Genomic DNA, 16,964 nt, shown 5'->3' on the forward strand with positions numbered 1-16,964 from the left:
GTAACTGGGACTACAGGCACCTGCCACCACACCCGGCTAATTTTTTATATTTTTAGTAGAGACGGGGTTTCACCATGTTAGCCAGGATGGTCTAATCTCCTGACCTCGTGATCTGCCCACCTCGGCCTCCCAAAATGCTGGGATTACAGGAGTGAGCCACCTTGCCCGGCCTAGCGTCAAGACATTTTAAGTGCAAAGATCAAGTTACAGAGAAGTGTGTGCAGAATGACACCATTTGTGTGAAAAAAAAAAAAAAAAAAAAAGCCTATATAAGTATAGCAAATATCTAGAACTGCATTGTCTAATATGGTAGTCACTCACCACATGTGGCTTTTTAAATTTAAATTAATTTGAATTAAATAAAATTTAAAATTCAGTGGCATTAGTCACAGTTCAGGTGCTCCATAGCCCCATGTCTGTAACATGTATTAGACATTGCAGATATGGAATATTTGCATCATCTCAGAAAGTTCTGTGCACAGAGCTGATCTACAAGGATATACATCAAATGTTTAAAAATGGTTTCTTCTCTTTTTTCCCCACTTCTTTTCACAAGTATTGAAAAATATGGTTTCTTTTGGGAATGAAATTGGGTTGGTTAATGGGGGAAGGGGATTTATACTTTTTATATATTTCTTCACAATTTTTATTTTATGATGAGAATAAATTACTCCTATAATTTTAAAAGAAAGCTTTTTAAAATTGGCTAACAATTAAAATGTTCTGCAACTTATTAATTTCCGGAGACCCTAGGCCCTGAGCAAAATTTCCAGAGGCTGGGCAACAGAATGACATTGTTGCTTTATTTTCTAAATAGTCCCAGTTGGAACATCCCTCTTACATGTCCCCCCACCCTTACCTCCCACACATCAATTCCCCCAGAAATAGGGAGGTGAGAAAGCTGCGAGTGAAGCAACATACTACCAGCTGGAAAATACAAAACAGGTATAAACAACTAGCCCTGCCCTCAAAGAACTTAGAATCCTATTAGGAGACCAGATATGCACATTGAACAACGGAGATTAAAGTAATTGAATGGGACACCAATGAGAAAAACACCTAATGCATATTGGGCATTTGTTATGCATCAGGCAATGTTCTAAACACTTTACAAGTGGTATCTCATTTAATTATCACAACAGCCCCGCGAGGCAGGTATTTCAAATCCCATTTCACAGATAGGCCGAGAGTGATCAAGTAACTAACCTAAGACAATATGACAAATGTGCAGGCAGGTTGGGACTCAGGGCTTTGTTTCTATTGTACCCTTGGGGAAAGTGGGTATGCAAAGGACAGTAAAGACCAGACAGGTCTGAGTAAGGAGCTCCTGCTGGGGACCAGAGGGAGATAACCATTATGGTTTCTTTTCACCAGGTAAAACGGACCATTACCAGACAACAATGGAAAAAAAAAGCCTTACGATCTATGCCCAAGTCCAGAAACCAGGTGTAAGTTCTATATTTTGTTTGAGATGAACCTGTCATGTTTCCTACAGGATTCCTGGCCAGTCTACCTTGCCTGTTGGACATTCACAGTTTTCCATCCAGAGCAGAGGAAAGTAGGGAACAGGAGTCAAGAACAAGAGTTCTCCTAAAGGTCACTAATAATGGGTAATACTGGATAATTTTCTGGTCATGTTTCTTCATAGCAAAAAAATGAAGAAACTGGAAATAAATACTGTATGTATGCATCTTTCCAGGTCTGGCATTCTGGGAGCCTAGTGCTCCATGTTACTCAATTATTTCCTTTTTTAGAGAAAACAGTGCAGGCTTGAGGAGAGAGGAGAAGGTTTGGAAAAGCTATTGTGTGACATGTTGTACTGATCCAAGTTTAGGCATTTACAAAGTGCAAAAGTGACAAGGAAGGTAGGATCTTCAAAATTCTAGCTAGAGTGTGGTTAAAGAGATGAAAGATGATATATAGACTGGAGATAGAAGAAAGCATTGTTGATAGAGTGATCATCGGACTAAGAAGTGAAGGATGGAAAAACTGGATACATGGTGAAGTTAAGAAGCAGATATGCTAGAAGGAAGGGATAGAGACACTAAAAGCATCATGGTTAGATGTAGAGACACTGTTGTTTTTCAACGTGAAGGCAATTCTTGGTATTGTATAGGCCAGAATCTGGCCATTTGGGGTGTAGGAAGAGGCAAATTCTTGAGTAAAGGTTGTGAAGGTAAAGACGGTTTTGATTAATACCTTAGAAAATTGCCTCAAAAGATAGCAAAGGCACTTCTGAGAACCAGGAGATGGACTCTTGGACAAAGTTCTTATTTCTACTGTCCCCTAGTGGCATGGAGGGTTTATTACACAACCCAGCTCCATCCTTTCCTCAACTAAACTCAATTTACGTAGATGAGAATCCCAAGAGTAACCCTTTCCCCCTATGCTGTCATCTGCATATTTAGGTAACCAGGTTCATCTTTACCATAGTGTCTTCCCTCACTACTCTATCCTATGCTGCTAGCATCCCTCTTTTTTACTGTTAAGCATGACATATGGTAGTCACTAGCCACATGTAGCTTTCTAAATTTAAATTAATTTGAATTAAATAAAATTTAAAATTCAGTGACATTCATCAGTTCAGGACTGTCCTCCAGTTCTACATTTGAGTCTGAGCTGACCTGCAAGACTGAAAGTCTTTGAGGACTGGAGTCTGTTCTCTCCTCTATTTGTAGCCACTATAGCACCTAGAAGAGTGCTGGGCAGGCATGTCTTACTTTGCAAACACTCGAGGGGACTAACTTGCACCTCCTCTGCTACCTCCAACTGCTTCTAATCACACTTTGAGTCCTCTCCTCCATTTTACACACACACACACACACACTCACGCATACGCACTCCTCAGTCAGGATCAACTCTGACCAAAAAAGTACACAACACATTAATGTCAGCCCACCGAATTACCCTTAAGTGCATATCTCGATATTTGATAAAGCAAGTCTTCCTCATTTGTTTTTCTGCAAAAGTTTTTGGCTATTCTTGTTCTTTTGTACTTTCATATGTATTTTAGAATCAACTTATTAAGTACCATAAAAAGAAAAAGTGTATTAGAATGGTATTGAGTCTACAGATCTATATGAGGAGAAATTACATTTTTCAGTATTGTCTGTTTTTTGTTTTGTTTTGTTTGTTTTACAGATTGCTTTATCGGCCAGGCTGGAGTGCGGTGGTGTGATTTGGACTCACTGCAACCTCTGCCTCCTGTGTTCAAGCGATTCTCCTGCCTCAGCCTCCTGAGCAGCTGAGATTACAGGCACCTGCCATCACACCCGGCTCATTTTTATATCTTTAGTAGAGATGGGGTTTCCCCATGTTGGCCAGGCTGGTCTCAAACTCCTGACCTCAAGTGATCCGCCCACCTCAGCCTCCCAAAGTGCTGGGATTACCGATGTGAGCCACTGTGCCTGGCCTCAGTATTGAGTCTTCTAATACCATAAAACTGCCACTCAGATCAAAGACTAGAACATTGCCCATACTTCCTGAAGGCCTCCTGTGCCACTTCCCAATCATTACTTCCTCTCTCCTCCCCAAAGATAACCACTATCCTGACTTCTAGAAATATAGTTTAGCTTTTTCCTTTTTTATCTTCGACCTTTACAAAAATTGAATTCTTTATTCTTTTTTCTCTCATGTCTGATTTATTTTGCTCAATATTATCTTTATGACATTCACACATGTCTTTGAATTTAGATATAATGCATGCTTTTTCATTGCTTCATAGAATATAAATGTATGAGTATACTAGAGTTTATTTATCCAGTTGACTGTTGATGGACATGTGGGTTATTTCCAGGTTGAGGCTATTATGAAAGTTGCAGGTGTGAACATTCATATGCAAGCCGTTAAGTGGATATGTGCAAATATTTTTGTTGAATACATACCTAGATATACCTAGAAGTCGAATTACGGAATCATAGAGTATGCATATCTCCAAATTGACTAGATAAGGCCGAGCTATTTTTCAAAGTGGGTGTATCCATTTACTTTTCTATCAGCTACATATGAGAGTCTTGATTGCTATGCTTTATTTATTTATTTATTTATTTATTTATTTATTTATTTATTTATTTTTGAATCAGAGTTTCACTCTGTTGCCTAGGCTGGAGTGCAGTGGCATGATCTTGGCTCACTGCAACCTCTGCCTCCTGGGTTCAAGCCATTCTCCTGTCTCAGCCCCCCAGGTTGCTGGGATTACAGGTGCGTGCCACCACACCCTGCTCATTTTTGTATTTTTAGTAGAGACACAGTTTCACCATGTTGGCCAGGGTGGTCTGGAACTTCTGATCTCAGGTGATCTGACCGCCTCGGCATCCCAAAGTGCTGGGATTACAGGCATGAGCCACTGCTCCCGGCCTCAATTGCTCTGCATTCTAATGAAAACTTGGTATTAACAGTCTAATTTTAGTCCTATTGTTGGATGTGTCTTATTATGCTTTTATTCCACATCTCTCTAATTATTAAGGAAGTTGAGCAACTTTTCATATGTTTATTGGCCATATTAAACTTTTTTCTTAAAGTGCATATTTAATCTCTTGCCCATTTTCCTTTGAAGTTTAGTCTTTCTTCTATGGACTAGCATATGCTTTTCATATATTTTGGATATGCGCCCTTTCGCAGATATGTCAGCAAATACCTTCACCTATCTGTGGCTTGCCTTTGAAATTTCTCAGAGATAACTGTTGACAAAGAGGTCTTAATTTTGTTGCAGACCAAGTTAGTCTAGTCCTTTTCAAGCATTACTGGATTTTATTTGCTAATATTTTGTGGAGTTTTGTTTTCCACTTATGTTTCTGAGTGAGATTGGCCTGTAATTCTCTTGTGTAATGCCTTTTTTTTACGAAGGCACTGCAGTGGCTGGTATATAGCATTCTTGTGAATATATCTAACTGGGATACATGTTGAGGTAGAAATATTTCAAATATCCTTTAAAAGTAAGTAACAGAGTTCTTCCTGGGCTCTTCTTTAATCACAAGCCTCAGATTGATCCCAAAATGACAAAGAGCTACTCTACCTAATACCCACATCATGGTAAAGTCGGTCACTCTCCTGTTAAAAATTCAGACTTTGAGAACTGGAAGGGACCTGGGGAGTCATGCCTAATGAGTGGGGTTTTGATATAAAGATTTGTGCTAATTCACATAATGAGTTGGAGTATGTGTTAGTTTCCTAGGGCTGCCGTAACAAATTACTAGAAACTTTTGGTGGCTTAAAACAGCAGAAATTTATTCTCTAACAGTTCTGGAGATCAGAAGTCCAAAATAAGGAGCCACATCCTCAGGGTCATACTCCCTCTGGAGGCTTTAGGAGAAAATCCTCTTTGCCTTTTCCAGCATCTGGTGGCTTCAGGCTATCTGTGGCATTTGGTGGCTTATAGTTGTTTATCTGCAATTTTTGCCTTCATCTTCACAAGACCTCCCTCTCTGTGTCTTCTTTTTTTCCATCGCTTGTAAGGACACTCATCGTCAGACTTAGGATCTATTCTAATCCAGGATGACCTCATTTTGAAATCCTTATCTCGACATCTGTGAAGACCTTTATTCAAATAAAATCACATTTTGAGATTCTGGGTGGACATACCTTTTGGGGCCACAGTTCAACCCACTACAGGGTGCATTTCCTTTCTATCATTCTCTGGGATTTTGGGGGTAGAGTTGGTCTTATTTCTCTCCTTAAATATTTGATAGAAATTGCTAGTAAAGCTATCTGAGACTGGGGTTTCTTTGGTGAAAATTTTTTTAAGTTATATTTTTATTATTCAATTTTCTCCTCTACATATTAGTGAATAAGTTTTTTCTGTCTTTTTAGTGGCTACCCTAGAAATTGTAAAATATGTCTTTGACTTACCAAAGTCTAATGGTTACTTCTCTCCTGCATAATACGTTAAGTCCACAATAATTTCACCTCTTGATTTATGTGGCTGTTTTGTCATTATTTGAATTTCATATATATTTTAAACACACAAGACATAATTATTATTGTTTTATATACAAAATATATAATTAGACTTACCCACATTCTCACAATTTTCTTTGTTCATATTTGCAATGTCTTTATTATATTATAAAGACTGTAATAATGTAGACAATTATTTAAAAACTAACAATGCCTTTAGTCTTTTTGGAATGGTTATAAAATAATCTTATAAAGAATATAATAACACGAAAATCGCTTAACAAATGTTTACTGTGTGCTAGGAACTCTTCCAGGACTTATCAGAGCTACTATCTTGCAGAATTAATTCCAGGGGCCACCATTCACAAAAGTTATGTGAAAATAATGCCCCTGGAGTTGCTTATAAATGATGTTCCCTAAAGATGTACAAATCAGTGATCCTAACAGAAGATGACAAGATACAAAAATATGCTAACTTATTATAATTATGTTTAAAATAATCCCCTATGCCTAGATAAAGATCCTGAAGCCAACATTTAAGCACACACATAGTCTTAATAGGACTATGGGTGATTTCTTTTATATATTTTTCTCCTTTCTAAAACTTCTGAATTAATGTTAAAAATGTAAGTTTATTTTCCTTCTTCCTTCTGCCTCTAAGTCAGGTCATGCTAAAGTTCTCCCAAACAGGAAGACCAGCAGAGGTTGCATGTGTTGATAAAGGTCTCTTAATAAACTGTTTTCATAACCTCTTAATCTATCTCATTACTGCAAGAAATTCTTTCTTAAACTCAAAAGTTCTTCAAAATGTATTTAAGAATTATATGGGATCTTGAAAGTCATCTATTTGAACCACCCAATCACTCCTTGAATTATCTGCTACAACATTACTTCCAAAGTGTTGCCTAGCTCCTTTTTACTGAAATATAGTTTGTGAACAAGCAGCATTTGCATCACCTGGGACTTCATTAGAAATGCAGAATCAGGCCCTGCCCCAGATCTTCTGAAATAGAATCAACCCTTTAACAAGATCCCCAAGTAATTCATATGCATAATAAAAGTCAGCAGCACTGGTTTAGACCATGCCCAAGCACTTAAAACTATAGGAGTTCATTGCCTGTCAAGGCAATTTATCCCTCATTTGAGCATCTTTTACTATCAGAAAGATCTTCATTATATTGAACCAAAGTATTTCCCCCAAATCCTAATCTTTGTTTAAACCTGAAACACTTTACAGGCAAATCAAATTCCTTTTCTATATGGCAATTCATCAAATATATGAAGAGAAAAATTATGTCCCATCCCTTTTTCCTCCAATAAACTTTCCTAATTCTTTAACCCTTCCATCACATAACAAAATTCCAAGCTTTCTCGCATCAAAACACATGTGGTGTGGCTTCAAGTCTGGCTCTATACCCAGGGAGAGTGTACAGCAGCATTATCCCATAGCCAGTGTCCCCGAGAAGTGTTGAATTAATGACTTCCCTGTTATAAGTGATGGCATCCGCATCTTACAAGGATGTGGTCTCAATTTACTTTGAGGTCTTTGTCCAGGTTTTGTGGATTTTAATTTGTTCAAGGTAACATCAACAAATATCAACTGAAGGGTTTATTTTTATGTGTCCAACACTGTTCTGTGGGGAATACAAAACTATATAGCTTACTTCTCAAGGAATGTGTAGACTGGAGAAACAACACATAAATATATCAGAATGTTTTAAATATAGCATAGAGTGCCATAATGTATAAATTAGACTTTAAATACCTGACGAATTTAGGTAAGGGATAGGTCATTATAAGTTGAGGTGACCGAAGAAGAATAGTGATAGGACATGTACCTTAAGTTAAAAGAGCTTAAGGCAGGGTTCTCCTGGCTTTGACACTTCTTGCATGTACACATTAGGAAAACATTTGATTTTTCTGAGCTGTAGCTTCGTCCTCGGTGAAGTGTGAGTAATAGTATTTAACACATAGAGTGGTTGTGAGGCAAATGAGAAGACATATGTGAGGAGGAGAAAGAGTAGAAATGGCAGTGTGGGATGCAAGAACTCCGCATGTAGCCGGTGATGAGTGAGATGGACTAAATGCTGTTGCTATTCTGTCCCCTCCAGCTGCCCCTGTAAGAGCCACACCAATTTCAGTTTCTTTTGAGGAAGACATTTAAAACATCTGGGAAGCATTAACAATGGATGAGGCTGCCTTGGGAGGTTGTGCACTCCAAGACGCCACTTGGGGAGTCCAAGCAAAGCCTGGCGAATTGAGTTCCAGAGAATTTGAGAGAGAATTCCCACCTGAGAAGGAGATTGAACCAAATGACTCAAAGGAACGTTCTGCCTCAAGGCTTCTTGAGTCTGTGCTTCTCCATCAGAGAGATGGGTGAGAACTAGCTCTCGCTGTTCAGCTAATCTGCTTTCTTTGCTTCTCTTGTAGCCTCTTCAGAAGAAACTTGACCCCTTCCCAGCTCAGGACCCTTGCACCACCATATATGTTGCTGCCACAGAGCCTGTCCCAGAGTCTGTCCAGGTGAGACATCTCTCTGCCTACTCTCTGTAGAGGGGGAATATATGGAGGAGGGGAAAAGGAGGAAGGTTTTGTTTTGTTTTGTTTTTTTAAGATGGGAGGAGGGAGAGGATCAGGAAAAAGTAGCTATTGGGCAATAGGCTTAATACCTGGGTGACAAAATAATGTGTACAACAAATCCCCACGACACAAGTTTACCTATGTAACAAACCTGCACATGTACGCCTGAACTTAAAAGTAAAAAAAAAAAATTTAAAAACTAAAAAAATAAAAACAAATTAAATGAAACACATTGATGAATCCTGGACCGGGGAAGGTAGGCCACAGCATGCAGGCAAGAAAGAGTCTCTGTGGCCTTGGTTTTCCATTTCCATGAAACCCCCAACACCTGTTCACATGGGGCCACTGCTTACTCCCTGCTGGCCAGTGTTTCTCTGAGAGTTGCCAGTGTTTCTCTGAGAGTTGTCCAAGGACCACATCAGAATCAGCTGGCATACTTGTTAAAAATAAAGATTCCTAGGGCCTTCCATCCAGGATTCTGTTAAATGAAAATATCTATGGAGAGTAGCCAGGGACCTACATATTAAAAAACCCACACCCCAGCTAATTCTGATACACACTCAAGTTTAGGAACAGCAGCTGGAGTCCAGGAGTTCTCAACTCCAGCTGCAAAGCAGAATCACCAGGGAAGCGCTGTAAAAATGCTCATGCCTAGACTCTGTCCAGCCCCATTTAATCAGAATATTTAGGGGTGGAGCTCTGCATAGGTGTTAAACCTAGAAGAGAATATGAGGTGCAGCTCAAAATAAGACTTGCCTGTTCTACCCTATCGCAAGATCAGCAGGGACTAAGTTTACTTGTGACAGGAATCTTTCCTTTGCTGAATGAACAGAAATAAATTCTGGGCTGAAAGCTTTGGTCCACTTGGGCTGTTTCAGAAGAGAGCCCAGGATTATAGAGGCACAAAGGTCACACGAATGCCTGCATCCACCTTATTTTTCAAAGCTTCTACCACCCACACACCCACCCAGAAATGCCTGGGTAGGTGCCCTATTTCAAGATGAAATCCATCTTCAACTTGAGATCCATTCTCAGTACACTGTCATATCTAAGAGGGAAGTAAAAGTATAAACCCTGACTTCAAAAGCTTCAAAAAATATATAGATTTTTAATGAAATTTACTTAAGGACAATAACAATATGCTATAGTTAACACTTTATGGAAAAACCCCTTAAATTCCCATTCTCTTTTATTTGTTTCTTTGACATGAGAGATCTTTGCACATAACCCTCTTTTCCCCTTCCTCTCTCCTACCGATACCACTTTTCTCTTCTCCCTTTGAGTCCCGCTAGACTTTTTAAAAACTCAATAATTTACAACTCTCTTGGCTTCCCCAGACTGTGATCCATGCCTAACAGCAAAACAAATGGTTTGCCTTACAAGGGGATGGAAGGGGAGAGGGCAAAGGGGAAGACAGGGCATTGAGTGCTGGTCCTCAGATCATGCTCCCCATTATGGCATGCTTATGCTCGAAAGGGAGCTGTGGCCCTTGTTGCAGGTGGAGAAGCAGTGTGAGTACCCAAGTGCTGCCCCAACAAGGCCCTGTCTGTGACAGACCCTGCACAAGCCATGATCTCTAAGACCCTTTCCTTTTCCTCAGCAGCGCTGTTTTCATTTGCATCCTCTGAAGTAAGTATCCAGTCCCTCCACTCACAGACTTCTGCTTTGTCCCCAGGAAACAAATTCCATCACAGTCTATGCTAGTGTGACACTTCCAGAGAGCTGATACCAAAGACCCAACAAAGGGACTTTCTGAAGGAAAATGGAAAAAACAAAGTGAACACTGAACTTGGCCCCAGGCCCCAGGTTTCCTCTGACAGACACGCTACACATCTGTACCCTTCTCGGATCAACTCCTTGGTGATGTTTCTTCCACATACATCTGTGAAATGAACAAGGAAGTGAGGCTTCCCAAGAATTTAGCTTGCTCTGCCGTGGCTGCAGGCGCAGGACAGAGCGTTACTTGATAACAGCGTTCCATCTTTGTGTTGTGGCAGATGAAATGGATAGTAATGTGAGTTCAGACTGGGCATCTTGCTCTTGGCTGGAACTGGATAATAAAAACCAAAGACTGAAAGCCAGGACATCTGAGTACCTATCTCACACAGTGGACCACCAGTCACAAAGTCTGGAAATGTTTACATTTTGGCCATCTTTACTTTGTTCTGGGAGCTGATCATGATAACCTGCAGACCTGATCAAGCCTCTGTGCCTCAGTTTCTCTCTCAGGATAAAGATTGAATAGAGGCTGAAGGGTGAATTTCTTATTATACATAAAACACTCTGATATTATTGTATAAAAGAAGCTAAGAATACCATTATTTTATTTGCAAAACCCAGAAGCTAAACAGTCAATAAACAGAAAGAACGATTTTGAGATCTCTGAGTTTTGAACAGTGGACTGGAAACCATGTAAGAGTCTTAAAAGTACACTTCTGTGCAAATGGCATTCAGTTTTAAAGAAAAAAGTAGCAAATGTTTAATGGTGCTGTTACAAAAGAGCTTGGAATACTAAGAGGAACTTGTCCCATGGTGATTTTTTCACTTCTCAAAATGATGTTTAAATCCCAGTTCTCTGTTGATTCCCTTGAACAAACCTGGAACCTCAGCTAAGACTCTCTGTGACCAGATTCTGAACGTATTTTATATCCAGGGCTTCAAGGGGGTATTGCAGGTCAAGGTCTTTCCTAGGCACTTTCTACTCCCTGCATACCTCTCCTCACACTAAATTTATCTTCTAGTAGAAAATTAAGTTATTTTGGTCTAACGGCTTCAAATCATTGAATGCTCAATAATTTATTTTGCAAGCTGCAGGCAGAAAGAGCCTTTTTTTGGTAAAGTCCTATGTTTTTTCCTATTCTTTGCTTTCAGACACGCTGTCTTCAATTTAAGCCCTTCTTGTTCTTATTGGTTCTTATATAAACCTGGCAAGTACTGTAAGAAACAGCTACTATCATACAATTGCATAATAAGGGGCACCAACTTCCCAGCTCAAAACTCAGGTCCTTATTGCCGTGTATCTTACCTCCTTTGTGTGGTCAATTCACATTGTAAGCCTGTTGCTTAGTGCATCTCGTTTCTTGGTACCAGCTTCTTTAATAGGGTTCTTGGCTGCAATCAACAGAAGCTGGCTTTGGCTTTTTAATGTAGAAAAGGAACCTATTGAAAAGATACTGATTGGTTCCAATAACTGCTAGAAGGTTCTGCAAAACCATGCTTTGAAAGTGAGCAGGAAAAGAGGAGACTAGGCTTTGGGGGCACAGCCAAAATTACAAAACTAGCCCAGGGATGACCATCCTGTTCATGCACAGCCACTGTCCCCAGCACTAGGCACAGACTCTACCACTGCCTCACTGTCTCTGCTGGACTTGGAAACTTGAAATTACTGTTACTGCTGCACTGTCTGCCATGAAAATGAATTCTCCAGGATCCCTTCTTCATCCTTTCATCTCTAGCTTATAATTCAAAGTCTGGAATTGAGTGGTCAATCTTAGGTCACATGTCCATGTCCTATTTCCGAGGGAGGCTGGTAATTGAATATCTGGCATTTTCCACTTTCACTTCTTATGAATTAAGGAATTCTACAAATAATAGAAGTGGGATTCAGGTGGTTGGCAGACAAAAATGCCTCACAATTATCCACTATGCCACCCTTGTATAACCTTACCCTCATTCACTGTCTACTCTCAAAACTGTGGAGCTACTAAGGAAGATTTGTAAACCCTGGGCTTATGAGCACCCGTTCCTTTACTACAACTCAGATTGTCCTAGAAGCTCAGTTCCCAGCACTTGGGTTTTTCCAGTAGCTGAATTCTACCTGATGGAAGGACAGAAACAAAGGGTGAAGAAGAGGCTTTCACTTCTAAGTATCCTGAACCCCTGGGCTCAAGACCTCACTGGGGAGGGAGTCTTTTGGGCTACCCACCAAACATCACTGGCATTATGCCTCTCACCCTAGACCATGTTTACAAGTGGGAAAACAACCCCTTCTGGTGATACATTCACCACTCTCTAGTTTCCCCCAAATGGGAAACTATGGGGAGTGGGAGCTTGCGTTTTCCTCAGGCTTAAAACAATAAGTTTCCCCCGTGTTTCCCCTCTAATGTTGTTTTCTTTTGACCAAGCATGTCTGAATTCTAGAGAAGTCAGGAGGAACACACCCGTTCTCAGTTTGAAGGGACTGATGTTCTGAAGTACAACTGGGCATAGTCCCAAGCTCTTCCGGACACTTCCTCCATTCACACAGTGGAGATGTGATTGTTACAGGGGGTGGTGTGTGCTGGCTGAGAAGCCACTGTGAATTGATTCTTCTTCCAAAGTTTATGTTTCTACTTTTCGGAAATGAATAAATTACAACCAGTCCATCAAGGAAATTGCACTTTTGTCTTGTGTTTCCTAAAGGATTTATAACACAGTAGCATGGCATGATGTATTTCCTGGCTTTATGTCTCCATGCCATAGTTATGAAATGCTGAAGGAGGCAGATTTGATCAGATAGGATGTGAGGTTGTCCCTTTCCTGGAGGTGGACAAGGTTTAGCTTGGCATCCCTTTCACTAAAGGTCAGGAAACACCCTCCACATGGAGAACTGTGTTGAAAGGATTGTTTAATTTTTGTCACTGCCAGAGTAATTCCCTTCCCTGAACTCCACCAAATTCCCCTTGTGGACAAAATCTAGAGCAAGGTTTCTCAACTGCCACACTAATGACATTTGGGGCTGGATAATTTTTTTGTCATGGGGCTGTCCTGTGCACTGTAGGGTGTTTAACAGCATCCTTGGCCTCTGCCTACTGGGTTTATAGCACATGCCCTGTCCTTGGTTGTGACAATCAAGTGTCTCCAAACACTACCAAATGTCCCCTGCTTGGCAAAATCTCCCCAAGTTGAGAACCACTGATCTAGAGATATGCTGGCCCCCTGGTGAGCTTTGAGAAAACTAAATACACTTCTATATACCAAGAAGTAGTCTGTCAAAGGTGGCCACCTCGTCACTTAAGCATGGCCCAAACCTGCCAATAACAACCAAAGCTACCTAAATATTAGAATTACCTGAGTAACTTTTAAAAAATAGTGATGACCAAATCTAACCTGAAACCAAAATGAGATCTGAGTTGAGGTCTATAGAACTACCACCTTAGAGATTATACCACAGAAAGGATTTTGTGATGAGTTTCACATACCAGCCACAAGAGGGTGATATAACAACACAATCTACCCAACCTTAGCATCCCCATCACTTCCTTGTATCTAAAGGATGTGGACTTAGTCATAGACTGGCTGAAACTGCGGCTGGTTTCTCAGTTCTTACAGGCTGAAAGGAGATAAGGAGGCCAAGGTGGATTGATGACAGGCTCTAAAAAGTTAACTGTACTAAGTTTATTTCACAGAAGACTTCTAGTTCTACTCAATGCTTCACTCATTCACAAAGTTATTAAGTTCCTACTAAGTGTTTGAGCTTGTCATCCAGCAGGAGATATAGAGAACACAGGCAACTGAAATATTATGACAGACAGATCACTATGTGATCTATTGAGACCCATTGGAATATGAAAGAAGATGCTATTAATAATTACCCTGGGGCAGGAGATGGCAGCTAGGAGGCAGGACTAACTTGCAACTCTCACTCAGACGAACATGTGTGAAGACTCACATCATGAACTTTTGCTTCAAGAGCCATTGCAGGAATATAGCAGGAAAACTGAAAGAATTCACAGACCCTTTGAAAGAAGTGGCTTGCCACCGCGAACTCAGTGAAATAGCTGAAAAACTGTGAGTGCCTAAAGTGTGAGAGGGGGAAAGTCCACCTCTGAACACACATCTTCACTAGGGAAACCTGAAAATCCAAATAACAGGAAAAGGATTTAACTTTACCTAGAGCTGAAATGAATTTAGAGAACCAAGCAAAATATAATAGTAGAAGAAGCAGTGGGAAGAGCCCTGCAGGCACTCCTGGTCCCCTGGGAAGTCCAGGGAAGTCATTTCTAACTGTATCTCACAGGGTTCCTTGGGGACGGCTGCCAGTGGAATTGGGGAAGGGCCACAGGGAGAAGGAAACTTCTAGCTGAACTTCGTAATAACTTTGACTGAGTATGAATTGTCCTGGCAGGATCTGTGGAGATGAACAGAAAGTGCAGATATGAGCACAGAAGCCACAGTACGCAGGGAGGGGTGAGGCCTGAAAACCCTGCCTGCCTTCTCAGCAGAGAGGATAGTATCCCAGGGCAACATCCCAGCCCTGCTTACTAGAGGCCTGGATATAAATTTGACTCTGTTGGTTATTGGAGGAGCATGGCGGGAGTGAGACTGGCCTTGCTGGCTCTGTGGGAATGGGGTGAGGCCTATCACCACTGGCTTTCCCCCACTTCCTTGGCTACCTGTACAAAGCAGCAGAGGCAGCCATAATCCCCCAGGGAACATAACTCCATTGGCCTGAGAACCACACCCTCATACTCCACAGTTGCCACAGTAAGCCCTGCCCAAGGATAGTCTGAGCTCAAACATGCCCAACTCTGCCCCTACCTGATGGTCTTTCTCTGCCCGCCCTGGTAGCTGAAGACAAAAGACATAATCTTGTGGGAGTCCTGTGGCCCTGCCCATCACCTGAGAAAACCAAATACTTATCCAGGTGACCTTAGAGCAAGTTTGTATTCTCCCTATACTGCTGCAGCTGATGCTCTCTTGAAATTGCCACCTTCTGACTGGAGGACAATCAAGTCAAGCCATTACAGCAACTCATAACAAAGCAGCCCTGCTCCAAGGAAGGAGAAAACAACAGCTAATTCCACTACTTGTAACATCCTGGCTAACCAGAGGTCCTGAGTCCGTCCACATGACAACTTCACTGTGAGCATAACCAGCATTTGAGAAAACCCACGCACTAAACAAAACTACAACCAAAAACTCTCACAAAATCTGCTTCACTCCCCTGCTACCGCCACTGGAGTAGGTGCTGGTATTCATGGTTGAGAGACCTGAAAATAGATCACAACACAGGACTTTTTGCAGACACTCCCCAGTACCAGCCTGGAGCCTGGTAGGTCCACTAGGTGGCTAGACCCAGAAGAGCAATAACAATCACTGCAGTTCAGCTCTCAGGAAGCCCTATCTCTAGGGGAAAGGGGAGAGCACCACATCAAAGGATCACTCTGTTGGACAAAAGAATCTGAACAGCAGCCCTTGAGTCCCAGACCTTTCCTCTGACATAACTGACCCAAATGAGAAAGAACCAGAAAAACAATTCTGGCAATATAATAAAACAGAGTTCTATAACACCACCAAAAGATTATACTAGTTCACCAGTAATAGATCCAAACCAAGAAGAAATCTCTGAATTGCCAGAAAAAGAATTCAGAGGTTGATTATTAAGCTACTCAAGTAGGCACCAGAGAGAGGTGAAAACCAACTTAAAGAAATTTTAAAAATAACACAAGATATGGACAAAAATACTTCAGAGAAATAGATATTATAAATAAAAAACAATAAGAACTTCTGGAAATAAAAGACATGCTTAGAGAAATGCAAAATATACTGAAAAGGTTTAGCAATAGAATTGAACAAGTAGAAGAAAGAACCTCAGAGCTCAAAGACAATGCTATTGAATTAACTCAATCCAACACAGACAAAGAAAAAAAAATTTTTTAATGCACAAAGCCTCCAACCAATTTGGGATTATGTTAAATGACCCAACATTAGAATAATTTGTGTTCCTGAGGAAGAAGAGAAATCTAAATTTTGGAAAACTAATTTGAGGAAATAATTGAGGAAAACTTCCCTGGCTTTGCTAGAGATCTAGACATCCAAATACAAGAAACTCAAAGAACACCCAGGTAATTCATTGCAAAAAGATAATTACCTAAACACACAGTCATCAGGTTATCTAAAGTCAAGATGAAGGAATGAATCTTAAGAGCTGTGAAGCAAAAGCATCAGCTAACCTATAAAGGAAAACCCATAAGATTAACAGCAGATTCCTCAGCAGAAACCCTACAAGTTAGAGGCGATTGGAGTCCTATCTTTCATCTCCTTAAATGAAGTAATTATCCTTACTTTAGCCTCCTTAAAAGAATAATTATCAGCCAAGAATTTTGTAACCAGAAAAACTAAGCTTCATATACAAAGGGAAGATAAAGTCTTTTTCAGGCAAGCAAATGCTGAATTTATCACTACCAAGAGAATTTGCCACTACAAAGTCAGCACTACAAGAAATGCTAAACGGAGTTCTAAATCTTGAAGCAAAACCTCAAAATACACCATAATAGAACCTTCTTAAAACATAAATCTCACAGGACCTATGAAATAATACCACAATGAAAAACAAACAAACAAACAAGATATTCAGGCAACAACTAGCACAACGAATACAATAGTACATCATATCTCAAAACTAACAGTAAATGTAAATGGTCTAAATGCTCCACTTTCAAGATCCAGAATATCAGAATTAATAAGAATTCACCAGCCAAGTATCTGCTGTCTCCGAGAGACTTGCC

The 16,964-nt window shown here is 40.4% G+C and overlaps 1 protein-coding gene across 2 annotated transcripts in view; it reads left to right on the top strand.

Moving 5' to 3' along the window:
- SLAMF1 (signaling lymphocytic activation molecule family member 1) overlaps positions 1 to 12,843 on the top strand; it is a 37,476-nt gene extending 24,633 nt beyond the window's left edge. Inside the window, exons 5-7 of one of the 2 annotated variants that reach the window (XM_010360736.2) lie at positions 1,375 to 1,448; positions 8,326 to 8,418; positions 10,151 to 12,843. In XM_010360736.2, coding sequence (XP_010359038.1) covers positions 1,375 to 1,448; positions 8,326 to 8,418; positions 10,151 to 10,201 — 218 coding nt within the window. In that variant the 3' untranslated portion in view covers positions 10,202 to 12,843. The remainder of the gene's footprint in view (positions 1 to 1,374; positions 1,449 to 8,325; positions 8,419 to 10,150) is intronic. The other variant, XM_010360735.2, reaches the window with a different exon arrangement.
- Positions 12,844 to 16,964: the final 4,121 nt, after the last annotated feature.

Source organism: Rhinopithecus roxellana, chromosome 8, assembly GCF_007565055.1.
Source record: "Rhinopithecus roxellana isolate Shanxi Qingling chromosome 8, ASM756505v1, whole genome shotgun sequence".
Classification (NCBI taxonomy): domain Eukaryota; kingdom Metazoa; phylum Chordata; class Mammalia; order Primates; family Cercopithecidae; genus Rhinopithecus; species Rhinopithecus roxellana.